Here is a 24,621-nt window from a genome sequence, read left to right as displayed (position 1 = left end):
AACTCACCAACTGCAGGTCACGAACTGTCCTCAAGGTCGTGGGGTAACGAACTGCTCAACATCTCAATGTTTTGCGGTCAACATGAAACAAGCTAACTAAAGGCAGTCACGGCCATACGCAAACATACACCGCGATTCTGATACACGCGACAACACCGCTCGTGTTCGTTGCCTCAGGTATTTCTGGCTTCACATCTCACTCTGCCTATGTTCATCGTCTTGAAGAGTGCTGCATTGCACTGTGTTCTGCACCAAGCCGGCCAGGGCGCAAGGGAGGATGAGCGTCGTCAATACAAGCACTTACCCTGCGGATTTGAGATTGCTTCATCAGACTGGCCAGGTGTCGTCGTCACCCATGATGTGTAGACATCTCAAAAGGCAGTGATAAGAATGCACTGTGATGGTCATACGCTATTTCACTCAAATGCAGTTTGATGCTGGATTGTCACTTGCATAGATTTTACGGCAGATTCGTATTTGTCTCACTATCGTATGCTCACAGCATCACCAGGGTCTGTTGAACGGTGATATGTGTGAATGATCATCATCGAGAAGTGGTATTGACAAATTACAAACACTATAAGTCAAGAATCAGGAATAATAAAAGAGGCAGACTCGGGGAAATAACAGCAAAGATTATACTCGACAAGAAAATCGATCATCTCTGAACAAAATGTCTCTGGTATACTCAGAGGTATCCTAACGCTCGCTCAAGCGAGCGAAGCCAATGGTAGGAGAACACACTATGCGCCATCGCTATGCAGCTCGTAGCTTCGTATCCAAAAATCTGTGAAGCTGTGGTATCCTGTAAGTGAACGCCCTCCTATGCCGTGGTGAGGCCGTTTCCCTAGTGAAGATGAGCTAGAAGCGGAAAAAGGAAAAACGATGGAGATAAACAACAAAGGAAACTTGTGACAGAAGGGAAGGTAAATGATCAGCGTTCGTGCAGATGGTCGCTGAAGCCGTCAAGAGCCTCGTAGAGAGCAGTCCAGAAACTACGTTGTACAGGTTGTTTGGGCTTGCGAGCAACGATGAGTCTCCTGCAGCCATCGGTCTGTGTAACGGAGTCGACCACTGTTGGTTTGGGTGTAGCGACTTTCGAGTTGTCTTCGTCCTCAGCGTCATCGACCGCAGTCTCCATTGACTCCCAGCTACTGTCCACGTCTTTTCTGCCTGGACTGCTCGCTCTCCGCTGCTCCCGAGGACTTGAGTGGAGTGAATCCTGCATGTTCTGCTGCACTGCGTGCATGTCTCTCCGCAGATCGTCGATGATGGCGAGCTGGATCTCGTTCAACGCTTTGGCTTCATCGAAGCGCCTCTTCAGGTCCGCAGTGTAGATCTGAACGCCCTCGATGTACTTCCCGACTTCAGCCATGTAGCTACCGTCATCCTCTGTAACCTTGGCGTTGGGTTGAGGACTGGCAGGGCGCGGTAGGTCTCCACCAGAGAACAGATCCTCGGTACCTTCCTTTGTCTGCACATCTGGCGCAGCGAGGTACGAAGTCATGTTCTCAAATTGTCCAACGATGTACTCCATCTGGTCCTCGGTAAGCTCCCGCGTCGCGGTGAGGTGCTCAAAATGCGCGATGCAAGATGAAAGCGCATTTTGCACTGGCGACACAGAGTAATGCGAGTCGGTGTCCCAAGGTATAGGCGATAGCGAGCCAACTGTGCTTGCGCGTAGTATGCGCGAGCTCTCGGGTGTGTACGGGTAGCGCAGCGCGCCCGGCGCATGATTTTCGAGTAGGCTGCAGGTCTTCGTGGGTGTGTATGGCGCAGGTTCGGTGACTGTATAGTGAGGCTTCGGCCTGGACACACTGAGCGGCTCATTTGGTGTGTCGCAGCGTTTGCTCTTTCTGCCAGGGGTGCCTGGGCGAGGTTGTGAAAGCGGCCAGCGGTGGTCCATATCGGATGCGCAGCTCGACGCTCGTCTGAAGGGGTCTGAGAAGTAGGCGGACTCCGGGCTCCCATGCGCTTCGGACTCGGGCGGCGTCCATGGTCGTGCGGAATGCATCGGTGGTGAGTCCATGGCGCGGCTGTAACTTGGTCGATCTTCTTGGTCCAAAAATGGGGATTATGCGCGTTTATATGCGCGTTTAGATGCGCGTTTATATGCGCCGACAAATATTGCTCAACGAAACATTGTAGTGCGCGCAGCGATGTACGGTGAAGGATATGCGACAGACGCGGCAGTCGTTCGGAAGTTGGTTGGCGGCTGTGACGTCCTGCTGCGTCCTGGGCAGTTGGGACGAGATCTAGCAGTTTGGCTAGCAGAGCCATTGGCTGGGGGGTGCTGCGAGCGCTGCAACGCGGGGCGGGGCAGTCTTCTCGAAAATCAAGTCGCAGGGCGGACTAACGAGGAGACCGATTGGCTCGTCGATAAGGCTGGAGATAATCATTTTGGGTCTCCAAGGTAGAGCCCTTGACATAGTCTGACTCTGACTTCGAGCACTTCCTTTACACAACTAGCAGTCTTGCACATAGTCAATTGCCGCACCTTGAAGACATGGTTCAACAGGTATGTTCTGTCGCACCCCCGCCATGTTTAGCGGCATGGAGAGCTGAGCGCATGACCACAATAGCTAGGCGTTCAGCCATCTCTCGACACGGTGCGGGAGGTGTTGGCTGCGGCAGTCAGCTCTCCGCACCCACCCAACCTCGTCCCCGTCTTCTCCTCCATTTCCGCCGAGTTCCTGACGCCGTCGAGCATATACCTCAAAGTCTCCGCGAAGTGAGTGCGTGACTCATTTGGGTAGGCTTCAGCAAGGGTTGACAGGTGGGCAGATCGACATCAAAGCTCTCCTTCCTGTTTGAGAGCGCAGCAACAACAGAGACAATTGGGCGATACAGCTTCGTCGGCGCAGACCCTCGCAAAGTCATCAAGACCGGCCCCGGCCATGGCGAAGAGGCGGACCCTCTGCCCAACCTCGAAAAGGAGCTCGCAAAGAGCAGAGTCGCAACCGTACCCTCGATACAACTTCCTCCCATGACCGGTGGCGCTGTTGGATATGTTGGATACGATTGCGTCAAGTATTTCGAGCCCAAGACACGGCGAGACGATGTGAAGGACATCCTAGGTGTACCAGAGAGCTTGTTCATGCTGTTTGACACAATCGTGGCTCTTGACCACTTCGCCCAGGTGGTAAAGGTCATCACATACGTCAAGGTTCCAGACAGTCTCGACAACTTGGAGCAGGCGTACGAGGAGGCCAAAGCCACACTGATGAGATATGTAACAATACTCAAGGACAAAGAGGTGCCAATGCCTGAGCAGGGACCGATCAAGCTTGGAAACGAGTACAAGTCGAACATTGGCCGGGAAGGCTACGAGGGCCACGTCAAGGAACTCAAGAGGCACATCAGCGTTGGCGATATCATCCAGGCCGTCCCTTCGCAGCGCTTCGCACGACCTACCTCGCTGCACCCCTTCAACATCTACAGGAACCTGCGAAACGTCAACCCCTCGCCATACCTCTTCTTCGTGGACTGCGAGGACTTCCAGATCGTTGGCGCAAGTCCCGAGTTGCTGGTCAAAGAGGAGCAGGGCAGGATCATCACACATCCCATTGCTGGGACCGTTAAGAGGGGCAAAACCCTGCAGGAAGATGCAGCCCTAGCCGAGGAGCTGTCTAACTCACTGAAGGACCGGGCCGAGCACGTGAGTCTGACCCAACTTCTACGTCAAGCACAGATTGACTGACTTCACAGGTGATGTTGGTGGACCTCGCTCGGAATGACGTAAATCGTGTTTGCGACCCACTCTCCACTCGTGTGGATAAGCTGATGGTTGTGCAAAAGGTATGAACACCAACTTCGTCATCGCATTCATGCAAAATGCGATCTGATCGGAGCCAATTTGCTAATCGACCCAGTTTTCGCATGTGCAGCACCTGGTCTCCGAGGTGTCAGGCGTGCTGCGACCTGGCAAGACACGATTCGATGCTTTCCGGTCCATTTTCCCTGCAGGTACGTCAAGTGCTCCATAACATGGCCTGGTATTGAAACTCAGCACAGGGACCGTGAGTGGCGCACCCAAAGTGCGGGCGATGGAATTGATTGCAGAACTCGAGAAAGAGAAGCGCGGTGTCTATGCTGGCGCTGTGGGGTATTTCGGCTATGGCAGCGTCGATGGTGATAAGCAAATCGAGGGTGCTATGGACGTGAGTTGGCCCCTGAGGCGCACGGTTTACACATGGGCTGATCTACCACAGACGTGCATCGCGCTACGGACCATGCTTGTCAAAGACGGTATCGCGTATCTCCAAGCAGGGGTAAGTTCGAGAAATTCTTGCTGTTCACACTCTTGCTAACTATTGGCCAAGGGCGGGATTGTATTCGACTCAGATCCGTACGATGAGTGGATGGAGACGATCAATAAACTAGGTGCGTTCATTTGTCCCTCCCTGTGAATCTTCCCCGTCAAACGGCCGTTCACTGACCGCTGTTTGCATCTAGGTGCGAACACACACTGCATCACTTCAGCTGAAGAGAAGCATCTGGCCGAGCAGACAGACGGCGACGTCGATACAGACAAATCGCAACCGCTAGAGGGCGATGCAAAGCCGCGCATCAGTGTGGCTGCGTAGATAGTAACCAGTGACTGCGCCACACGAGGCTGGCGATGCGCAGGAGTGGTTGGTGAAGTCAGCTCTGATGTACAGGGTCTGGGCCATGATCGAAGCCATCACAATCAAGGTTTGGGTTAACGAGATGACTACCAAAGTGTCGCCAGGCACGACAGGTCAAGACGCTATATAGACGTCACATCGATAGGCGCTCCTTAGATCAAACAAGGTTTGATGGTAAATTTCATAATTTATCCTGCCGCCCAGTGCTGTGAAAGCGAGATTGTGCAATGGCACAGGGGCTCTCCTGTGTGAGTGTGAACGACTCGTTCTCGTCGTGACACGGTGACCTGGATCGACTGTGCAGCAGCAGGTTGAGAACAATGTTGGTGTGGCAGGTTACTTGGACAACAGCGCCTCTTCGTCTTGGTGCAGGGCCGTGAGTTGTACATGCAGGTCGAGCTCGCCTGTGTCGGGAGCGCCGTTCTCGACATCATAAAACTGGAAAGTTGGTGGAGCTAGCCCTGATCGCGCTGGGTTCGACAAGCTCGGCCCATCAACCAATCAGTGCACGCATCCCAGAGCCGCTTCCCTGTTCTTGCAGTGATCGTGCCTGGGTTGCGGCGCTCGACCCCTGCAGGATTTGAGAGGAGCTTGCCTAGTGCGAGTTGGCTCCGACTGCTCCGTCACTGCACCAGCCATTTTGTTTGCGGGGCGACTAGCCGCCGTGTGAGGTAACAGGGCAGGAGCTTCACTCACGTACCAGCCACGAACCTGCGCGACCGTTTGCACGCCTCAGTCCATAAAGCCTGCACCTCTCTCACTCCCAAATTCCTCACCCACCTCATCTTCAACCAAGCATTCCACAAGCCTAGCATCTCTTTCTACAAGCCTAGCATCTCTTCTCCCTCCACAGCACCTACTCCAGCATCAGCCTAGCAACCTTTACTCTCCCACACAACACCACCGTCAAGATGAAGCAGTCAATGATCCTCCTCGCCGCTGTCGCTGGCGCTGCCACCGCCCAGTCTCTCGGTTCTTGCGCAGTACGTTCCTCTTCTTGCTCCAGCCTCCCCTCATGGCGATGCTGCTGTTGATGCAAACAATGCTAACCTCTTTCAGCAAATGTGCGTCAACAACATGAACTTGATCGCCAACACCGAGTTCAGTTGCCCTGCTGGCGACACTGCCTGCTTCTGTACTCAGTCCAACTGGGCCTACGGTGTCCGCGACTGCTCCCGCCAGGCCTGCTCTCAGGAGGAGGCCGGTCAGGCTGTTAGCTACGCTGCCGGTCTCTGCCAAGGTAAGCACATTTCACACCACCATCGACAAGTTCCTGCTGACCCAACTTAAGGCGTCGCCTCCACTGCTCAGGGTTCTGCTTCTGCTCCTGCGGCGCTGCCCATCCTGTCTTCGGCTGTCGCTAGTGCTTCTGGCGCTACTGGTACCGCATCAGGTGAGGCTTCTGCCACTGGCAGCGCTTCCCAGTCCGCTATCACCACCGTGCCCCTAGTTGCTACCGTCACCAACTCTGACGGCAGTGTCCAAACCACTACCTCTGGTTTCAGCACTGTTTACAGCTCAGGAGCGCTAACAGAGTCTGCAGCAAGCGCGGCCTCAAGTGCAGCTTCCTCCGTCGCTTCCGAGCTCAGCTCCGGCTTGTCCTCGATCGCTGAGTCTGCCTCGTCTGCTCTTGCATCCGTCAGTGGCTCCTTGAGCTCTGTTGTCGCCTCTGCCACCAGCGCCGCTGGTTCTGCTGTTTCTTCTGCTACTAGTGCCGCCGGTTCCAGTACTTCCTCCAGCGTCCCCTCGCAGGGTGCCGCTCCCAAGGTCACCGGTGTCCCCGTCGCCGCCGGTCTTGCTGCCGCTGCCTGGTTCCTCATCTAAGCGCCTCGTACGCTGTCCAAGGTCCTACCTCGAAGGAGTAATGTGCATAATGGATAATGAGGTGGAACAGTAATGCGGGGAGGACTTGGATATATCGCTGTGCTCGCGGCGATGGATTGAATACACTCCATGGTATTCGAGTCGAGTCGCAGGACTCGATTTACGATATTCACACGATGGTTTGATGACTACGACTCATTACGCCAATGGTTCTTCATGTATACGCGCCTTAGCGCTTTGATACCCTCACTCTAGGCCTGTGGGAAAGGGTTCCGGTGTTTGGGCGCTGGTAGATAGTAATGACTGAAATACGATAATTCACTCACATCACAATGATCCCTTCACTCTCCTGTCCAATATTCTTGTGAAGCCTGTAACTGCTGATTGCAGTAGCCGAATCCCGATGACGGTTGGCGTAGGAACCACCGTACTACCTGCGTCGAGTAGCGAGCGGTAGCGATGACCTGCTGTGACGCTGTCTTCGTGGCCACGTTGAGCTACAACATGTAGTGCTATGGAGCACCGGCGCTTCGAGAACGACGTTTCCGCGGAACGTAAGGGATGGAAAACGTGGAACTGACGACTTCATGATAACAATCGTAATGTTGTGCTAAAAGATCGAGAGGTGAGGTCGACATTAACTTCCTCAGCCACAGATCATCACGCAATATGAGCATCAGCTTGGCTCCACATGTTTTGCTGACATGTTGCAGATTACGATTCCACATCCGCACGTCCCGGCCCGTTGCGGATGTCTGATCACTCACCCATACGAAGGTTCTCGTGTCTCTGGGGGATGCACGCAGCGATGCATGCTGTGGCTGTCGGGATGCGTGGTTGGGATGGACGCAAGGAGGCTGGGTGGTGTGTGGTCTGCATGGTGGTTGCAGCACAGCACATTGTTGAGGCGTGGCGAGTATGCAAGGCTACGGCGACCTAGTGAGGTTTTGTGGACTGATGCAAGATCTCTCGATTTCTCTTCTTCTCGAACGAAAGTTTTGAGCTCATCGTGGAGTTTTGTTTTTTGTGATGGAGATGAAACGACACTCGGTTGTTGATGCCGCTGCAGGAATGGCGCATACGAGCACGCGAGCCCGCAGCCGCAGGGCTGAGTTGCTGCCTGCTGGATGCTTGGACGCTGCCTGCTACGCTTTCTGGAGCCTGGTATGGCTTTACACAAAAGCGACGTCTTGTCGCGAGTATACGTTCATTCCTTCGTCCATTTTATGCCCCCTTAATTCAGTAATCGTTTGCTCGCGTCGCTGTTCCGTCCACGTTTGCACCCGGTCGCGTCTGATCCGCTGTTGCAGGATTATCTTGACATCTGACGTCTCATCTGTTCTCTATGCGCAGAAAAGTCACTGTAGCAGCCATGGCCGACGATGATGTTAGCAGAACCAATCCTTCGTCGCAAGGATCGCAGGGACAGCGGCAGGTTGATGTTGGCCAATTTGCAAGGCGTCTTGGTTGCATGGCCAGCAGCACTGCACAGGCTTTGTACGCCATTGTTCACATGAAATTTCCCCTGTTCGAAGCTCAGTCCCTGGCAAAGCTCGCGCAGAAGATATATGCTCTTGCTGCAGTGCTTTCGAGTCTCAGAGAGGATCTGATCCAAAGCGGAGAGCAGGATGTGTGGACCAAGGAGCATGGCGAAAGCCTGTTACGCTCATTGAGAGAGTGCGAGGGTGTCTTTCAGAACATCATCCTTGCAGTACGGAAAGCAGATGAGACTTTGGGTGCACCGGCAAAAAGCATGTTGACTACAGGAGAGGCTTACGTCAAGGGTTGTGTCTTGAGCGATGAGCAAAAGGCGCTGAGTGTTGTGGAGAAATGCTTCGGCCTTGCTATCCAGTCACATCTGGTCTCTAGACACGCAGCTCTGGCTAGGAAAAAACACCTGTAAGTTACGTTGCAAACATACTGACTCGATCAACTGATTATTAGCACAGTGACGAAGATGAGATCCCAGAGGCTTCGCGACTCATTCTGGCTTTCAGAAACCCAGTGCTGAATGACGTTTCGGTGTCCAGGAACAAACCATTTGCATCGGAGCAATTGCGGGAATATTCGATGCCTTCAGCACACAGTCCTGCACACATTGGAGATCAGGCAGAATCTGAGATAGAAGTCAGTGCACCAGCTGAACGTTCGTAAGTCATATCATATACCACACATAGACTAGCATATGCTAACATCATCTAGCAATATTGGAGATTCAATACTGAGGAGACCAACTCCTATCGGGTTGTACAACCAGTGGCCACCTTTCGGCAACCCTCAACATCCAGCGTATCTTGCCGCCAAGGCGAGAGGATGCAAAGACGACGACGGCAAGCCTGTTATAGCTCCGTCTTTAGCGACGTATGCCTCAACTTCGAAAGGACTCTCAGAATCTGGCCAGAGTAGTGAGCGGCTCTTTCCACCGGCTCCTACACCGAAGGTGGTACCGGGAACAATATCGTTTGGAGAGCCCAGCGTCATCAAGCCTACTTCGTCCGGGAGCTCTCTCTTTACAAAAGCAGCCCCTTCTGGCGCGTTTGCCAACTACAGCCAATCGTGGGCCAATCAATTCACTCCCACCCTACACCTGGAAGCCTACGTCCTTCGACCAAACGTGCATTCCACGGACACTACAAGCACACTGTCCTACGGAATTGAGTCACTGCGGCTCAGCGAAGAAACTATGCAGGCTCAGGTCCGCAGCTTAGGACCGACTTACTCCGTTGTAGACACGCTCCTCGATCTCCAACCACAGCAGTTGCACCTCATACAGCTTCGTGCGATACAGCGTCAAGGAAACATTGTATCAGTAGAGCACGGGAAGCCCGTCAGCTTGACGATGCTGATGGGTTCTTTGCAGGTCAAGCCTGCCCTATTCATCATTTCGACAACAACGATGCTTCCACAGTTCCCGGCCCCACTCCCATTCCCACTTCCAGCTCCGGATCCAACACCTGATTCCGTGCCCGCAACTGGTGGGAGCATTCTCAGAGGCATTGCACCTGCACCAGGCTTCGGACCAAGCAACTCTAACTCTGCGATTAGTACCAGCCACCATCTCTCTTCACCGGAAGCATACTCGAAACACTTGCAAGAGCAAGGCGAGCTTTGCAACTATGTCGAAGGCACTGACATCAAGGGTCGATTTCAGCACTATCAGACCATCACGATGAATAAGGACTGGCACGACAAAGATCGCTCGCTCGAGGAAGTTCGACTCGCCGACTACAAGGCTAAGCGCAAGGGACCCATGAAGACGAACGAGATATCATATCCCTGGGACCAGAGCAAAGTACCTTTCGGAGGATTCGGGAGATTTGGAGGCCCTCGGCCGCTACCACCCAAGGAGGTCAAGATCTCGAAGACGGGATGGTTTCCAACAACCATACGTCCTTCAGCTCCTGGCTATGCTTTTGGTGACGGCGCGCCGAAGTTTGGTCAACCCACCCAAGGTGTAAACGCCTCCTCCAAGTCTTCACTGAACATCTTCGACAACTTTGTAACACCACGTGTGGTACCTCACGATTCTGGCCCATTCGGTCATGTAGCGCCAAATTTGCCACCCTTCGTACCACCGCAAGACCCAGGCAAGAATGTCTTTAATTGCGGACCAGCTTTCACTAGACCGCCATTATTTGGTGGTCAGGGTGGCAATGCGTGGGATGCGTGCAGAGCTTCTCCAAGTACTTCAAGCGGAAAGCTGCCCAACTCTCTTTTTAATCCACCTGGCTCGACCAACACCTCCAAGCCTTCGTTCGGACCTTCGACTAACTCTGATGGCTTTTGTGCTGTCCAACATCAGCATGGACCATTCTGTCGAGCGCAGCCGGTACATAAGTTTCACTTCGGTGGCACATATCCATCATTCGAAGACGGTGACATCACAAGCGCTTATGGACCCCCAAGCTGTATGCTTTGTCGTTTCGAGGGAAGAGTGTGTCGGTGTTATGATCTCTCTCTAGCGGTGCCTCCACAAGCTCCGTCCAGCAGCAGTGATAAACCCTCATCTGCTGCACCAATTCCGTCACTGTTCGAATCTGCTCCTACATGGCAAGATGTCCCAAAACCAAGCCTCTTCGGCGGTGCTCCTGCGACACGCACGTACGTGAGCCCCTTTACAGCTCTCGCAAAAGATCCAAACTACCGACCCTTCGGCGCAGCACCTCCTTCCCAACGTCGAGGAGCAAGCTTGTTCGGTGCTACCTCCAGCATCAAACCAACAATTCCATCCTCAAGCAACTCATTCGGAACGTCCGTCGGACAGCCACCCAGCCTCTTTGGACTCTTATCGAGCACAGCACCTGCCGCTCCTCCAGCAGCTGGTGGATTATTCGGCAACCTTGGCTCAACAGCATCAAAGTCAACGAAGAAGGACGACTCGCCGTTTAATGAGCAGGAACAGGCCAACTTGTCTTTCGCTGTGTCGAGTGATGCGAAAGCCAACAAGGGTGAAGCAACTGATCATTTCGGTGATACAAATGCGACAGAACAAACCGAAGCAGCACCAGTCACTACGTCCTAAACTGAATCCGACAAGAAAGCCAGCGTGGGGGTATTCTGCAGTCTGATTGAGACCGATTGATGTTGCGTGGAAGAGAGGGTTGTGGTATTGTTTTAGAGTTGTTGTTTCTGGTGGGAAGCTTGGGACGGGCTGAAGAATACAGCAGCTAGAAATTAGTGGGCTGGACTGTGCTATGAGGGACGACTTGGATAGACTGATAGGAGGATTGCATGCGTTAGTCGATAGAATAGTCTATTTGGAGGCTGGATCACTCAATTCAAGTATCATCAATAGCACATACTAAGAGTCAATGCAAACGTGAATCAAAACATGCTCACCCATAACGTTGTCATGGTCACTCATACTAAGTATTCAGTGTGAAGTAGAGAGACAGTAGATGCAGATTGCCCGGGTGGTCGTAACCGTTAAATCCTATCGATGGGCCTGTCCTGAGATCCTATGGCTTTAGTCTATGTGACTCCATCTATCATAAAATGCTACAACGAAAACACTTTTCACGTCTACAACTTGGACTTGGTCTGAGGCTCATCAGTCTGATTGCCGTTGCGGTCAAACCAGATCTTCTTCTGGCTCCTCAGACTCTCCTGCAGCGCAACCCCGATCCTGACAGCCTGGTACGAGCTCTCAATGTCAACAGGGACATCCTTGTTGTTGAGTACGGCGTCTGTGAACTCGTTTGCCTCAGTGACGAAGGCCTGCTCGAAGCGCTCGTAGTAGTTCTGGGGGATGGCGCGCTGGACGCCATTCGACAGATGTGCCTCCATGAGGTCGGTCATGGGGTTCGAGTTGACAGCGAGCTTGCCCTTTGTGCCGATGATCTCGGTCATATCGTGCTGGCCGGGTGCGTTCATGCGCGAGCTGTAGAAGTATGCGATCTGGCCGTCATAGAACTCGACAATGCCAACACCGTTGTCGACATCTCCGTACTTGGCGAGATCAGGCTCGAGCGCTGTTACACCAAAGGCAACGACGGACTTGACTTTGGGGAGGTTCTTGCCGTTGGAATCGGCGCTGAAGTACCACAGTGCCAGGTCGATGTCGTGGATGTTGCAGTCGACAAAGATGCCGCCGGAGAACTTGGCGTACTCGACGAAGAAGCCCGAGGGATCGTACTTGTCGCAGGTCTGGGAGCGGAGGATGGAGGGTCGCCCGACATCACCCGACTTGACGAGAGCGTAGGCATTGCGGTATGAGGTGTCGAAGCGGCGGGAGAAGCCGCACATGACCTTGATGTTGGGGTGGGCCGCGGCGGTCTTGAGGAGGTCCTGGCACTGTGAACTGTTAGCTCTACGTCCCAATTGGGCTGAGATGGAAGGTACGCACGACTTCAAGCTTTGTGCTGAAGGGCTTCTCGCACAGAACGTGCTTGCCGGCCTTGATGGCCTTGATCGACTGCTCGGCATGTGCTGTGGTGACGGTTGCAACAACGACTGCTTCCAGGCCCTCGTGCTTCAGCATTTGGTCATAGTCGTTGTAGACTTTGACGCCAAATGGCACAAGGTGCTCCTCAGCCCATTTGGCCTCCTTGGGGTCTGGTGTGAAGGCTGCTACAAGCTCGGCCTTGGGTGTGCGGTGCAGGAAGTGGAGGGCGTGACGAGCACCCATGCGGCCGAGGCCGGAGCAAGCAACTTTGAGTCTGCGGAGCTCAACCATGGTGAGGAATGTAATTAGGAAAAGTAGAGGAGAATGGGAGTGGAAGGAGGTGAGATGCTGAGCATAGGGAGCGAGCAAAGACGATGTTATGTCTTGTCATTGAGCTGCCAGTTCACCGCCCGGAAATGTTGATGGTCATAGCTCCAAGGGTCCAAGACACTAAATCCGGGGCAGGAACAGCCATCTTGAGCCGCATTTTCTACGTTCAAGAACCCGAACGCTCCATCCAGCAGTCTTCTCCACACTTTCCCCACGCTCACGTAGAATTCGCGCCGACTTTCTCCAGACTGTCAACACGTCGATACGTCGGCTCTCCCCACGTGGAAGGGCTCGGGACCAGAAACACCAACTAAACACGCAGAACCAGACATCGTGATGTTCAGTTGCAGATGCTGGGGACGTCGGTGTGGAGCAAATGTGGAGTTGCGGCGCGCCAGCTGGTCGGACCTGGCCAGACGGGGAAACCTTCTCCTTTGGGAACGCCCACCCCGCGAAACTCCACCGCATCGAGCACCTTTCGGCTTTTTGACTCATGAAGAAGGCGAATCAAATTCAGCCTCTGTCTCGGCAAGGCTGTCAGTGTTGCATCTTTGTGGCGGCCGATGAGATCGCTTGCAAGTGTAAGCGGTGTCACGATTTGGGAGTGAATGCTTATAAAACTTTCCACATACGTCATTGCTTTGTTTACAGAGATCAACAAGTCTACTACAGCAACAGGCTCTCCAAACGCCAGAGATGTGTACCCACTACAACATGCTCACAGAATCGCCTTCTCTTCGCCAGTCTCCAGTACAACCTTGATGACCAGGTTGCCACTGTCATCCTTCGTCTTGCCAGCCATCTCGAACGCTTCGTCGGCTGCCTCGAGGCCCTTGTACCTGTGTGTGACAAGCTTCGAGAAGTCTGGGTAGTCTGGCCCCTTCTTTGACACAACCTCGATACCAGTTGGGTATGTGTTTGCGTATCTGAACACGCCGAGAATGTCGACTTCGCGAAGTGCTGCAGCAGAGATGGGCAAAGTCTGGATGGGTGTACCCATACCGATGAGCAGCATCTTGCCTCCTGGCCGTGTAGCCTGTTGCACGTCAGCAGCCATTCAGTACTCAGTATGACCCTACTTACGTATATCGATGCCTGCACACAAGAGGGTACACCAGTGCATTCGAACACGGCATCGACCTCACCAACCTCCCCAGCACTTCCTCTTGGGGTCTTTCCAATCGCTGCAGCTGTCTCCTTTGCAATCTCAAGCTGCTCCTCGATCGTGCTGCCGCGCTTCATCGGTACTGAGAAGGCTCGGTCGGCGAAGTTGTTCTTGACTGCGAAATCGACTCGCCCTTGATCGATGTCTGCGATCACAACTGTGCCAGCACCTGAGATCTTCGCCATTGCGGCGACCAGTAAACCCACAGCACCTGCGCCGAAGACTAGAACAGTTGCGCCCGCTTGCAGCTGTGCCCTCTTCGCCGCTTGAATCGCTACGCTCAGTGGCTCCAAAAGCGCACCTAGGTCAAGTGACATATCCTCAGGCAGCCTGTACCAGTCAGCACGTTTCCATCTCAGAGTTTGACTCCAACGCACTTGTGGCACCACGCCGCAGGGTGATTTATCCTGTCCTGCAGCGTTCCCTGCGCGTGCGGGAAGCTCTTTGCACTGCTCCTGAACCTCATGCCCTTACAAATGTTGTACCTCCCCTCTTTACACCTCTCGCACGTCTCGCATGGCAGACCGACTTCCAGAGCTACCTTATCTCCAACACTGAAGTTCTTGACATCTGAGCCAACGCCGACAACTACACCTGCAGACTCGTGGCCGAGTGAGAGCGGCTCTTGTACGAGGATGTCGCCATTGCGGTTGTGCCTGTAGTAGTGGAGATCCGAGCCGCAGAGACCAGTGGAGCGGATGCTGACTTGGAGGTCCGTTGGACCTGGAGGGAAGATCGAGCGTGATTCCTGGAGCTTGGGTTAGCCGTTGCTTTGAGCGGTTCTCTAGGCGTGCTCTGACAATCCTCAGATCTTTTGCGCCGTGCAAGACAGATGCGCGAATCTGCTGCTGACTTGAAAAGACGTCTGGCTTGCTCTCTGTCGCCGTTTGGGTGTGTGTTGCGCACATGGTGAACTGAGTGTGCTGAACAAAGTGATTTACAACGAATTACCGGGCTTTAACTTCAAAAGCTCAACAACAGCGATTATGGTGGAAGTATAGTGAAGAGGGAGGGTACACGCCCAGAGTCATCTCGCCATCCCACGGAAAACTATTCGCGCATGCGGCGAGCTTTACCTCGAAACACACGATCGTGGAGAAGTTTCCCACTTCGGCATTTGCTGTCCCGCATCATTGTCGCGCATCGGCGTTTGAAAATGTGGGGTCGCGTTCCGAGCACCTTCCGAGTGTTGACCAAGCTTGCAGCATGATGCGCTGGGTACGGATTGCCGCAAGATTTTGCCCGTCAGATAACAGCTCAGTCGATATTTGCTTTTGACTCCTCTATCTTTGTTGAAGCTGAAGTCTGCTGTACTCGAATTGATCTTGCAACCCAATTCCGAGCACAACGTTGTCATTCCGATTACATTCACCACAGGTCTGACAAGCACAATGTCCACCGTACAGCAGCTCTATTCGCTCGAGGGCCAAACAGCCCTCGTCACAGGAGGAACACGAGGAATCGGCCAATCCATGGCTATTGCCCTCGCCGAAGCAGGAGCAGACATCCTCCTCGTCCAGGTACACTCAGAACTCACCAACCCCTCTAACCCATCGCTAACCACCTCTTAGCGCGACGAGTCAAACCATCAAACAAAACAAGCCATCGAAAAACTCGGCCGCAAAGCAACAATATACACCGCAGACCTCTCCTCCAACGACTCTGTCACCCAACTCACGCCCAAAATCCTCGCAGACGGCCACAGAATCCACATCCTGCTCAACTGCGGCGGCATCCAGAAGCGCCACCCCGCGCACCAGTTCCCCGACAATGACTGGAACGCCGTGCTGCAGGTGAACTTGACTTCTGTATTCACGTTGTGCAGAGACGTCGGTGCCCATATGCTCGAGCAGCCCGCAGACCTGCCTCCCAAGCGCCGCGGCTCCATCATCAATGTAGCTTCCCTGCTCACATTTCAGGGCGGCATCACAGTCCCCGCATATGCAGCGTCCAAGGGCGGTGTCGGACAGCTCACCAAAGCACTCTCAAATGAGTGGGCGAGTAAGGGCGTTAGTGTGAATGCGATTGCGCCGGGGTATATCGCGACGGATATGAATGAGGCGCTGATCAAGGATGAGAAGAGGGCCGAGAGTATTTTGAGCAGGATTCCGGCAGGCAGGTGGGGAAGTCCGGAGGATTTCAAGGGCGCGGTGGTGTTTTTGGGGAGTGCGGCGAGTGCGTATGTGTCTGGTGAGGTGTTGACTGTTGATGGTGGGTGGATGGGTAGGTAGAGAGACGAGTTGTCGTGGTTTACACATTTAGATTGTGGTAATGGGATCCTTAGACTGGATATCATCATCACGAAGCTGCAGTGTGAGTGATGTGAGTGCATACTCACTACGTGCAGGTCGAGATCTCCACACAACAAACAGAGAAACGTTTGTAGCATTCAATGTCACATCACAAAGGCTCTCAAGAACGCACACAATATGGCGTAACACATGTTTCGTCCCAATCAGAACCTTTTGTCTATCTCAAGTATACCTCACAGCCTGCCCTCAGGAAGTCAACCAGAAAGGTCAATGCCACCAGGCTTATCAGCAAAACCGACGTCGACGCCAAACGGCGGGTAAACGTATCGTGTAGGACCGTTCTTCTTCTGGACAGCCTCAAGGTTCTCAATGTCCTCCTTGTCAAGCGAGATAAGCTTGCGGTTCTCATCAATGCGCGACGGTGTCACAGACTTGGCGAGAACGGAGGAGTTGCGTGCAAGGTGGTAAGAGAGAAGGACAGTAGCAGGAGCAACGTCATGCTTCTTTGCAACGGCAATGACGCCCTCATCCTTGAAGAGAGGCGAGCCCGTACTGCCGAGCGGGCTGTATGCGGTGATGTGGATGCCCTTCTCCTTGCAGAAGTCGACGATCTCCTGCTGTGGCAGCAGAGGATGGTTCTCGATCTGGTTGGCGGCTGGGGTAATGGTGGCCTTTGCGAGCAGCTTCTCGAGGTACTTGACGGAGTAGTTTGCAACACCAATGGCCTTGACCTTCTCAGGGTGTGTCTGGATCAGCTTCTCGAGGCTCTTCCATGTGTCGACGTGGGTGATAGAGTGGTCGATGTCACGGCTGCCGTCCTCGAGCTTAGGGAAGAGGGGGTGATTTCCTGCAGAAGTCAACATACAGTACTGATAGAGGCTATCACGGTACTCACCATTGGGGTTCATGGGCACCGGCCAGTGCGTGAGGTAAAGGTCGACGTAGGGGGTCTTCAGCAGATCCAAGCTCTTCTGGAGACCCTCCTCAGCGCGGGTGTGGAATGTGCACCAGAGCTTGCTGGTGATGAACAGGTCCTCGCGCTTCACGATGCCCCGCGAGATGACATCCTGGAGAGCCTCACCGACCTCGTCCTCGTTCTGGTAGCAGTAGGCGCAGTCAATGTGCCTGTAACCGCCCTCAATGGCGTGGATCACAGCCTTCTTGACCTCACCAGGCGCAGACTGCCATGTTCCCAGGCCGAGGGCGGGGATTGTAGCGCCAGTATTGAGGGGGATTGCGGTGTTCATGTCGGGCTGTGGATTGAGGATAGAGTCTGGAGTAGCTTTGAGAATAAACTTCGAAAGCGCAGGATTCATGGCGGCACTGGGTATATGTATCTAATATGGTGGGGTGTAGTATGGGGGCCCATTGCTTGGTATGCCCACGCCGTAGCTACCCTTCTCCGTCCTGGGGTAGCTAACGGCCGGCGTCAGTTGTGATTGATGAGATTAATTCTTCCGAGGACCGAACTGCCCCGCCAAAGCTGCCCCGCCGGTAAAGAAGAGCCCGCTGACGCTGGAACAACGTTGATGCGCGCCGCTGCGGCTTCGACTGCGGAAAACTTTTCAGGAGACTTAAGAACGCCAAGTGGATGTCCGTGCCTCTTTCATGTCTGTCGGGCAAGTCTCGACCGAAGCGTTATCAGCAACCACGTGACTTGAATTGTGCATGGCGTCCGTCATCACGCAGCACTCCCGTGTAATCAACAGCCCGCTTAACAACCGACACTAGTGGCTGGGCGTTGAGGGAACGGCGAGAATTACTCTGTCTGATCTCGAACTGGCTACTCGCCGCCGACGACACGCGCAGGGTCCACAAACCGCTCGTCGATGTGAAGGCTAAGAGAAGCCGACCAACCATCTGCCACACAATTCTGCAGCAGATCCGTCCAGCGCTGGTTTCCAGAACCCCGGATCTCTCGCATGCGATCTGACGCGCGGGCAGAATTTCCCCGCATTCTACTTTCAGCCCTCCATCGCGGGGAGTTCTCGTTTCAGTGGACCTAAGATGGAGAGTGAGAATTCTCTGTCCATAGAGAGGCTGCTTCTGGACATGGTGATGCTACTGAACTTAGAAAAAGCCCGCCGATGTGGGCTGGGGTAACAGAAGATAAGTACTTTTACTGCTCGCGCCACATCTCAGCATCAGCATCACTTCATCCAAGCTTTACCAATTATCTCATCCTCAGACTTCACCATTATCGCATGAAAGATTCAGCGAGAGTACACGCTTAACAACCCACCCACACATACATCACAATGGCACCAGGCGCCATCTTCGAGGAGCCCAATGTGGCTGAGAACTTCAACGACCACCGCGATGGTCTTGCGCTCGAGGCTACATCAGACGCCATCGACAACGTCAACGTCCTCAAGGCCGCTGTGAAGGTCAAGCAGGGCACTGCCACACAGGAAGAGAAGGACATCTACGCACAGTCCGCGTTCGACTCAGAGAAGGACAAGACACAGTTCCGCCAGTACGAGGAGGCATGCGACCGCGTCAAGAACTTCTACCGCGAGCAGCACGAGAAGCAGACCGTAGCCTATAACCTGCGTGCCCGCAACCACTTCCACGGCAAGACCCGTGCTGAGATGACTATCTGGGAAGCTATGGAGAAGCTCAACACACTGATTGACGAGTCCGACCCCGACACATCTCTCTCCCAGATCGACCACCTCCTCCAGTCTGCTGAGGCTATCCGCCGTGACGGCAAGCCCCGCTGGTTCCAGCTCGTAGGTCTGATCCACGACCTCGGCAAGCTCCTTTTCTTCTACGACGCCCAGGGCCAGTGGGACGTCGTCGGCGACACATTCCCCGTCGGCTGTGCCTTCGACAAGCGGATCATCTACCCCGACACCTTCAAGAACAACCCAGACTACAACGACGAGATCTACAGCACCGAGCACGGCATTTACGTGCCCGGCTGCGGTCTTGACAACGTCATGCTGTCTTGGGGCCACGACGAGTACCTCTACCACATCATGAAGGACCAGTCGACCATTCCTGACGAGGGTCTGGCTATGATCCGTTACCACTCTTTCTACCCCTGGCACAAGGAGAACGCGTACAGGTGGATGATGAACGAGAAGGACCACAAGATGCTGGACGCTGTCCGGGCATTCAACCCTTACGATTTGTACAGCAAGTCTGATGACATCCCCAAGGTTGAGGATCTTAAGGAGTACTACCTTGGTATTATCGATGAGTACATTGGCAAGGATAAGAAGATTAAATGGTAGATGTTGATCGGTTCTCATAAAGTTCTGCGTGATTTGATAATGATACATAGCGGCACGGAGAGCCAAGAAAGGCCCGTGAATAATATTTCTTTCCATGGTTCATCTTGAAGGTTTCTTGGCTGTCTGATCGCCGCGCGTCAATGTGATTCATTCTACTCATGCCTAGTTACTTTGCATGTTCTCACTCGATAGCTTGTAGCTTCCGTGATTCAAAGCTCACTGATACACACTCACAACCGACGTCTCATTTGTCCATGGTATTACTCAGCCGAAGGCTTGCTCTTGTCCATCGTTACGTCGTGCTGCCACGTTCTTGAACCTACGGATTACTTCTGAATCAAATCTGGTTGTGGTGCTGCCATATCGTTGTCGTTAAGTTGATTTGGTTTCTGTGTGCGGCCTTTTCAAAGGGCACGCCGTTGAGTTCCTGCATTTGTTTCACTTAGCCCTATCCGTCATCTCTGCAGGAAAGCGCAGTTAAGGCTGTGCAATCAGCAAATTTATGGAGACGTCAGGTCCAACTTCTACTTCTTCTCATCTTTAACTCTTCATATCCAGCAAACAGCTACTTCGAATCTGCATTTGGTCCGGTCTTACCAAGACGTCCGCAATGGCCTTCATGCACGCAAACAGAACAAACCATCTCGACATCAAACCTGCAAACGTCCTTGTCAGAAGACTGGACACCGATACTAAGCTCTGGCAGATCTATCTAGGCGACTTTGGCATCTCGCTCACGTGTTCACTACCGAATTATGGCACGACCAGAGGTGTGGGGAGCTTCACGGCCCAATACTGTGCTCGGAGACCTTGGATTACTATGAAGCCTCGCCAGCATCAGACGTCTTCTCCCTTGGATGCGTGCTCACAGAGATCTTGACGGTTTGCGCAGATCATACGCTGGATGACTTAAAGGCATATGTTGCCTGTGTTACTGGGCGCGAGGGCTCTCAGCCATACTCGATAGTAGAAAGAAATGTGGTGGCATGGATCAACGAGAAGTTACGCAGTGATGTAGCTGAAGATCACTATAGTGCTTCGCAAAAGTTGTTGACCCCCCCCCCCCCCCAACGTCACCAAGCAGTAGTAATACAAGAATGGAGAGCGCTCATTGGCCGTATAGGGGTGATGTAGTTCTTAGAGTGAATGTACGTTGCTGGTGACGATTAAGGAGTCCTTCAGGTCAGCATTTCAGAGCCGGCGCTACCATAGTTGTAGTAGTTTCAGTGGCTTTCACAAATTGCTGACCCCCCTCTGTCTGGAAACCATGATGAGATATGGCTTTTTGGCCCAAAGAACAACTTCATTGGTAGATGGCATCATGGTTTCCAGACAGAGGGGGTCAGCAACTTGTGAAAGTCATTATAGTACTGTGAGGCGTGCCATGGTTAATAGAGATAGTTGACCTGTACTTTTTAAGTTAAATCCTTCCATGGATGAGTTGATATTAGTGCAAGAGTGTCGGAGGGAGTGAAGGTATCTACCGATCGCCATCTGTTTGCTAGCGGTCCGTTGCAGTGTTTGCTAACGGTCCGCTGCACTGATTGTCCAGCTCATTTTGTTAGCTCAGTTTGCTTCCCCAACACTATATAGACTTGATCGATTCTAGCCCATAGCTAAAAAGAATCAATCAACATCTCAACCCTTCCACAGGTTATGAGCCCTCAACCGCACTAATTCTGCTGCGCTGCTCTCAGCAACAGTACTCTTTCCATTTCCTCTGCATGTGCGCAGCTACACACTCTTTCTGCACTTGCAGCTATACTTTCACACCTTCACTGCACTCCAACGTGTCAACACCATGACTGAACACTTCAAGATCACGCCCCTCAAGGACAAGGATGGATACGCCAATTGGCTTATTGACATCCGCGCAATCCTCCGCACTCGCAACTACTGGATCAACACACAGTCTGATGGCGCAGAAGTCATTGCTGCCGGCATTGAGCTTCTCAAAGCTCAACCTACAACCACTGAGGAAGCTCCTGACAAGGCCACACTTGAACGCCGTGCTCGCCGCGAGTGGACAGCCAACTCTGAAAAAGCAGCCAACATCATCACACTCACACTCCATGCATCTGTCAAGGCCAAGCTCTTAGAAGAGGATTTCAACAATGCCTTCAAGATGATGACTCACCTCAAGAAGCTTTACGAGCCATCTACGGATACTGAGTTCTTCATGCTAATGCGTGAGCTATTTGACACCAAGTTTTGGCACTTCCCTGGTACGGAATCATACCTCACTCATATCCACACTATCAATGACAAGATCACCCGCACCAAGGTAGAGCTCACCTCAGAGAAACGAGCTCTCCTCTGCCTCACCATGACCCTCCCATCTCAGTTTGACACACTTGTACAGATGTGGGGACTCCAAGACTCCCCACCTACATTTGAGCAAGCATCTTCTGCTATTCTTGAGCACCAGCGTCGTGCCGATGACAAGAACTCACCAGTCTCCATGTCTGCTGCCCTCATCAAGAACGTCAACTACACCCACTGCAAGCTCTGCCCACATGCCAAGAAGCCTCACCGTCCAGAGGACTGCTGGAAAGCTCACCCAGAGAAGCGTCCCGATTGGGCCAAGGAGAAGAACGGCAACAACACCAAGACTGGCACCGCTATGACCACGGTTAGCAACTTGCCGCAATCAGCAGGCCTCCAAAGCTTCCTCTTCTGAGTCTCAGTACTACAGTGCTTAAAACACCAAGTTTTTGATTCTCACTGCAAGAACACTTTCTTCCAGCTCATTTAAGGGCTCTACACTTCTTGGCCCTACCACCTGGCAATTTACAGCCCTACACTTTTCTTCACTATAAGTGACTACTTCACCTTCACCAAGAGCGACTACCTGGCCCCGAGCTCTACACTACTTTTGGCCCTGAGCCCTACGACATCCTGCTTAGAGCGCTACACTACTTTGGCCTTGAGCCCTGACCAGTTTCCTTTATTACAACACAACATTTGACAATTAACAAGTTCACGAGCCATGATATCAGGGGGTGGAGGCTGAACTTTGAACACTTTGCTGGCTATCGTTGAGGGGGTGTGTCGGAGGGAGTGAAGGTATCCACCGATCGCCATCTGTTTGCTAGCGGTCCGTTGCAGTGTTTGCTAACGGTCCGCTGCACTGATTGTCCAGCTCATTTTGTTAGCTCAGTTTGCTTCCCCAACACTATATAGACTCGATCGATTCTAGCCCATAGCTAAAAAGAATCAATCAACATCTCAACCCTTCCACAAAGAGTGTACCAGAACCATAGTGACAGCCAGGGGAGCCGGTGAGGGCGTTCAGGTGTTTATAGTGGCTGCTGTTGTGAGTATGCTGTCAACCCTCACTTTTCTGATACTGACAACCTCATAGATGGCTTCTCAGGCAGGTAAGGAAGCGTACTTTCACTGCACGTGGCCAGGAGCTTGAGGATTCCTTCACTCAACAATGTCAGACTCAGGAGAGCTACAGACTCTCAACATCACCACTCAGCAACCTCCCAGCATTCACTGATGATCAGACAACAGAGGATGAAGTCAACAACAACAAAGACGACGATAACAATGAGGTGGAAGCACGCGTACCCAAAACACCTGTTGCAGAAGAGCCGGACGATCCCAACGACGCTCAACTTCAAGCATTCCAAGCACAACCAAAACAACCTATTGCAATAAATCTGATCAAGCCAAATTGTTCTGCGGCATCCAAAGTATCGTTACTGACTCTCAAAAATAATTACTGTGACTGTGTAGAGTTGTGCAACAGCTCTGCCAATGGAGTGTTTTTCCAACTGTCATCAATGCCATCACATCTCACCAACCGCCTCCTCTTGATACATACACCTTCTATACATGCCCCTGCAGTTACGTCTGACCATTCAGAACCTTACTCTATGGTCCAGAAAATCCCCTAATGTTGCAAAGTCTTGCACCAGTTCCCAATTTCTCCTCACCCAAGTCTTCAGGACATGGAAAGTCTGCTCAATGGGGTTGAAGTCCGGTGAGTACGGCGGCAGCTGCTCCACCTGCACACCTTGAGCACCACAGATGGCACGGGGATAAGGAATGTCATGCTGTGAAGCGTTGTCCATCACTATGGTAGACCTTGGAGCCGGCCAAGGGTTGCACTTGGGCAGTACTTTGCTGATGATGAAGGCCTCGAAGAGCTCCTTTGTGTAACTACCAGGTATGACCTCCCAAGCAAAGTAACCGTTGATATCCATTGCCGGAAGTACACTCAATGGAGGAGTACGAACAGTGTTGTAGGTGGCTACACACTCTGAGTTCACTGGTGCCCATCCTCTGCACCTTTCAGCAGTGCGCTCATTGGCAGCGGACTCATCAATAGCAACTATTTGGTCAGCCCTAAAGGTCCTAGCCTTTGCAAACTAGTGGTTGCGAAGCTCATTCTTCAGGTGTTTAGAGTGCTTTGCTGCAACTTTGTGAGTATACTTTGCCCTTTGCAGCACGCGAAAAACGGTCCAAGGGCCCACATCAAGGCCAAATTGTTTGGCTATTCAGTTAACACATTCATCTAAGTACGTTGTGTTGTGCTCAGCCACTCAGCCACTCAGTCAAGAAGCAATTTGTCAGCCACAGACACTTCTCCGGTGCCTTATCCTTCACCGTACTCACCTGTTCTTGCATGGGAAGAAGGTTGTGAGGTCTACCCTGAGTGACAGAGGGTGGAAAGTATGGTCTCCCACTCATATTCATGTAAAGTCTGATGCGTTTGACAGTATTTTTTGACACCAGCAACCTTCTAGCGATAGATTTGTTACCCCATCCATCAGCAATGGCAATGAGGGTGTCTTGCAAAATGTTCAGAGGAAGGCGAGCCATCAATTGTGAGGCGTGACTGTTGAGTTGAGAGTGAAGGAGAAAGAAAGAGACACATGGTTGATCACTCTATATACACCTCTGTTGAGTTCTGGTTCACTAAAATCATATGTTACATCATAAGGAGGGGGGGGGGGTCAACAACTTTTGCAAAGCACCAATATGGCGAAGTCGCCGGCTTGTTCGACAATATTATTGGCATGTTGAACCGAAACGAGAAGTGACGGCCTACTTCACATGACTTGTGCCAACACTTCGCTTCGTTACCACAGATAAGTCCATTTCGAGCCATGTGTTGCCGTGATCAGTCGGCTGAACCGTATGTAGTTTATAAGGGAAAAGTCGGGCCCGGTACCCCTTCAGAACCGGAGCTCAATGAGAGATAGCTAAAAGGTGTGCTGGTTTGTGTATAAACGTATTTTCTCTTTTGAGAGGAACCTTTGCGGGCATATTCTCGCGTTCAACTGGA

At 52.6% G+C, this 24,621-nt stretch overlaps 10 protein-coding genes across 10 annotated transcripts; 6 read left to right on the top strand and 4 right to left on the bottom strand.

The window, feature by feature from the left end:
* Positions 1 to 560: 560 nt before the first annotated feature.
* BU25DRAFT_415078 (uncharacterized protein) lies at positions 561 to 2,277 on the bottom strand. Its single transcript, XM_033707457.1, has one exon. It carries the CDS (start codon positions 2,027 to 2,029, stop codon positions 935 to 937), a length of 1,095 nt encoding a protein of 364 aa, XP_033556772.1. The 5' UTR covers positions 2,030 to 2,277; the 3' UTR covers positions 561 to 934.
* A 229-nt stretch (positions 2,278 to 2,506) lies between these two features.
* On the top strand, positions 2,507 to 4,797 carry BU25DRAFT_480268 (anthranilate synthase-like protein component I; the record flags this gene model as incomplete). The annotated part of the gene is made up of 8 exons (XM_033711049.1): positions 2,507 to 2,518; positions 2,583 to 2,731; positions 2,785 to 3,658; positions 3,709 to 3,798; positions 3,873 to 3,966; positions 4,015 to 4,160; positions 4,212 to 4,271; positions 4,323 to 4,797. 8 exons carry the CDS (start codon positions 2,507 to 2,509, stop codon positions 4,407 to 4,409), a joined length of 1,512 nt encoding a protein of 503 aa, XP_033556771.1. The 3' UTR covers positions 4,410 to 4,797.
* Positions 4,798 to 5,432: 635 nt separating this feature from the next.
* Positions 5,433 to 6,783, top strand: BU25DRAFT_415072 (uncharacterized protein). Its single transcript, XM_033707456.1, has 3 exons — positions 5,433 to 5,611; positions 5,688 to 5,868; positions 5,920 to 6,783. The coding sequence occupies exons 1-3, from the start codon at positions 5,540 to 5,542 to the stop codon at positions 6,450 to 6,452; spliced, it is 786 nt and encodes a 261-aa protein (XP_033556770.1). The 5' UTR covers positions 5,433 to 5,539; the 3' UTR covers positions 6,453 to 6,783.
* Positions 6,784 to 7,575: 792 nt separating this feature from the next.
* Positions 7,576 to 11,260, top strand: BU25DRAFT_206284 (uncharacterized protein). The gene is made up of 3 exons (XM_033701150.1): positions 7,576 to 8,351; positions 8,402 to 8,602; positions 8,655 to 11,260. Exons 1-3 carry the CDS (start codon positions 7,798 to 7,800, stop codon positions 10,972 to 10,974), a joined length of 3,075 nt encoding a protein of 1,024 aa, XP_033556769.1. The 5' UTR covers positions 7,576 to 7,797; the 3' UTR covers positions 10,975 to 11,260.
* Positions 11,261 to 11,474: 214 nt separating this feature from the next.
* On the bottom strand, positions 11,475 to 12,627 carry BU25DRAFT_443056 (NAD(P)-binding protein; the record flags this gene model as incomplete). The annotated part of the gene is made up of 2 exons (XM_033709339.1): positions 11,475 to 12,245; positions 12,298 to 12,627. 2 exons carry the CDS (start codon positions 12,625 to 12,627, stop codon positions 11,475 to 11,477), a joined length of 1,101 nt encoding a protein of 366 aa, XP_033556768.1.
* Positions 12,628 to 13,352: 725 nt separating this feature from the next.
* Positions 13,353 to 14,907, bottom strand: BU25DRAFT_377347 (GroES-like protein). The gene is made up of 4 exons (XM_033704143.1): positions 14,632 to 14,907; positions 14,209 to 14,579; positions 13,750 to 14,161; positions 13,353 to 13,702 (listed from the first exon to the last, which is right to left on the bottom strand). The coding sequence occupies exons 1-4, from the start codon at positions 14,737 to 14,739 to the stop codon at positions 13,385 to 13,387; spliced, it is 1,209 nt and encodes a 402-aa protein (XP_033556767.1). The 5' UTR covers positions 14,740 to 14,907; the 3' UTR covers positions 13,353 to 13,384.
* A 145-nt stretch (positions 14,908 to 15,052) lies between these two features.
* Positions 15,053 to 16,108, top strand: BU25DRAFT_443054 (NAD(P)-binding protein). Its single transcript, XM_033709338.1, has 2 exons — positions 15,053 to 15,351; positions 15,403 to 16,108. Exons 1-2 carry the CDS (start codon positions 15,223 to 15,225, stop codon positions 16,060 to 16,062), a joined length of 789 nt encoding a protein of 262 aa, XP_033556766.1. The 5' UTR covers positions 15,053 to 15,222; the 3' UTR covers positions 16,063 to 16,108.
* A 157-nt stretch (positions 16,109 to 16,265) lies between these two features.
* Positions 16,266 to 17,474, bottom strand: BU25DRAFT_377342 (Aldo/keto reductase). Its single transcript, XM_033704142.1, has 2 exons — positions 16,979 to 17,474; positions 16,266 to 16,930 (listed from the first exon to the last, which is right to left on the bottom strand). Exons 1-2 carry the CDS (start codon positions 17,397 to 17,399, stop codon positions 16,338 to 16,340), a joined length of 1,014 nt encoding a protein of 337 aa, XP_033556765.1. The 5' UTR covers positions 17,400 to 17,474; the 3' UTR covers positions 16,266 to 16,337.
* Positions 17,475 to 18,144: 670 nt separating this feature from the next.
* BU25DRAFT_415067 (DUF706-domain-containing protein) lies at positions 18,145 to 19,398 on the top strand. The gene has a single exon (XM_033707455.1). The coding sequence runs from the start codon at positions 18,342 to 18,344 to the stop codon at positions 19,320 to 19,322; it is 981 nt and encodes a 326-aa protein (XP_033556764.1). The 5' UTR covers positions 18,145 to 18,341; the 3' UTR covers positions 19,323 to 19,398.
* A 1,725-nt stretch (positions 19,399 to 21,123) lies between these two features.
* BU25DRAFT_480257 (uncharacterized protein) lies at positions 21,124 to 22,002 on the top strand (the record flags this gene model as incomplete). The annotated part of the gene is made up of 1 exon (XM_033711048.1): positions 21,124 to 22,002. The coding sequence occupies one exon, from the start codon at positions 21,124 to 21,126 to the stop codon at positions 22,000 to 22,002; it is 879 nt and encodes a 292-aa protein (XP_033556763.1).
* Between the last annotated feature and the right edge of the window lie 2,619 nt (positions 22,003 to 24,621).

Source organism: Macroventuria anomochaeta (assembly GCF_010093625.1).
Source record: "Macroventuria anomochaeta strain CBS 525.71 unplaced genomic scaffold BU25scaffold_43, whole genome shotgun sequence".
In the NCBI taxonomy this organism is placed as follows: domain Eukaryota; kingdom Fungi; phylum Ascomycota; class Dothideomycetes; order Pleosporales; family Didymellaceae; genus Macroventuria; species Macroventuria anomochaeta.
Note: the sequence above shows the minus strand (reverse complement) of the source record. Positions and strands in the feature narration are given on the sequence as shown.

What these genes read in the sequence shown, in the direction of transcription:
- BU25DRAFT_415078 (XM_033707457.1), bottom strand. Translation starts at nt 2,029, where the DNA reads ATGGACTCACCACCGATGCATTCCGCACGACCATGGACGCCGCCCGAG.
- BU25DRAFT_415072 (XM_033707456.1), top strand. Translation starts at nt 5,540, where the DNA reads ATGAAGCAGTCAATGATCCTCCTCGCCGCTGTCGCTGGCGCTGCCACC. An exon ending in AGTCTCTCGGTTCTTGCGCA is followed by an intron (nt 5,612 to 5,687) that starts GTACGTTCCTCT and finishes AACCTCTTTCAG; the next exon opens with CAAATGTGCGTCAACAACAT. An exon ending in CGCTGCCGGTCTCTGCCAAG is followed by an intron (nt 5,869 to 5,919) that starts GTAAGCACATTT and finishes ACCCAACTTAAG; the next exon opens with GCGTCGCCTCCACTGCTCAG.
- BU25DRAFT_206284 (XM_033701150.1), top strand. Translation starts at nt 7,798, where the DNA reads ATGCGCAGAAAAGTCACTGTAGCAGCCATGGCCGACGATGATGTTAGC. An exon ending in CTGGCTAGGAAAAAACACCT is followed by an intron (nt 8,352 to 8,401) that starts GTAAGTTACGTT and finishes TTATTAGCACAG; the next exon opens with TGACGAAGATGAGATCCCAG. An exon ending in AGTGCACCAGCTGAACGTTC is followed by an intron (nt 8,603 to 8,654) that starts GTAAGTCATATC and finishes AACATCATCTAG; the next exon opens with CAATATTGGAGATTCAATAC.
- BU25DRAFT_377347 (XM_033704143.1), bottom strand. Translation starts at nt 14,739, where the DNA reads ATGTGCGCAACACACACCCAAACGGCGACAGAGAGCAAGCCAGACGTC. An exon ending in GCGCAAAAGATCTGAGGATT is followed by an intron (nt 14,580 to 14,631) that starts GTCAGAGCACGC and finishes CCCAAGCTCCAG; the next exon opens with GAATCACGCTCGATCTTCCC. An exon ending in GTGTGCAGGCATCGATATAC is followed by an intron (nt 13,703 to 13,749) that starts GTAAGTAGGGTC and finishes GACGTGCAACAG; the next exon opens with GCTACACGGCCAGGAGGCAA.
- BU25DRAFT_443054 (XM_033709338.1), top strand. Translation starts at nt 15,223, where the DNA reads ATGTCCACCGTACAGCAGCTCTATTCGCTCGAGGGCCAAACAGCCCTC. An exon ending in CAGACATCCTCCTCGTCCAG is followed by an intron (nt 15,352 to 15,402) that starts GTACACTCAGAA and finishes ACCACCTCTTAG; the next exon opens with CGCGACGAGTCAAACCATCA.
- BU25DRAFT_377342 (XM_033704142.1), bottom strand. Translation starts at nt 17,399, where the DNA reads ATGAATCCTGCGCTTTCGAAGTTTATTCTCAAAGCTACTCCAGACTCT. An exon ending in GGTGCCCATGAACCCCAATG is followed by an intron (nt 16,931 to 16,978) that starts GTGAGTACCGTG and finishes TGACTTCTGCAG; the next exon opens with GAAATCACCCCCTCTTCCCT.
- BU25DRAFT_415067 (XM_033707455.1), top strand. Translation starts at nt 18,342, where the DNA reads ATGGCACCAGGCGCCATCTTCGAGGAGCCCAATGTGGCTGAGAACTTC.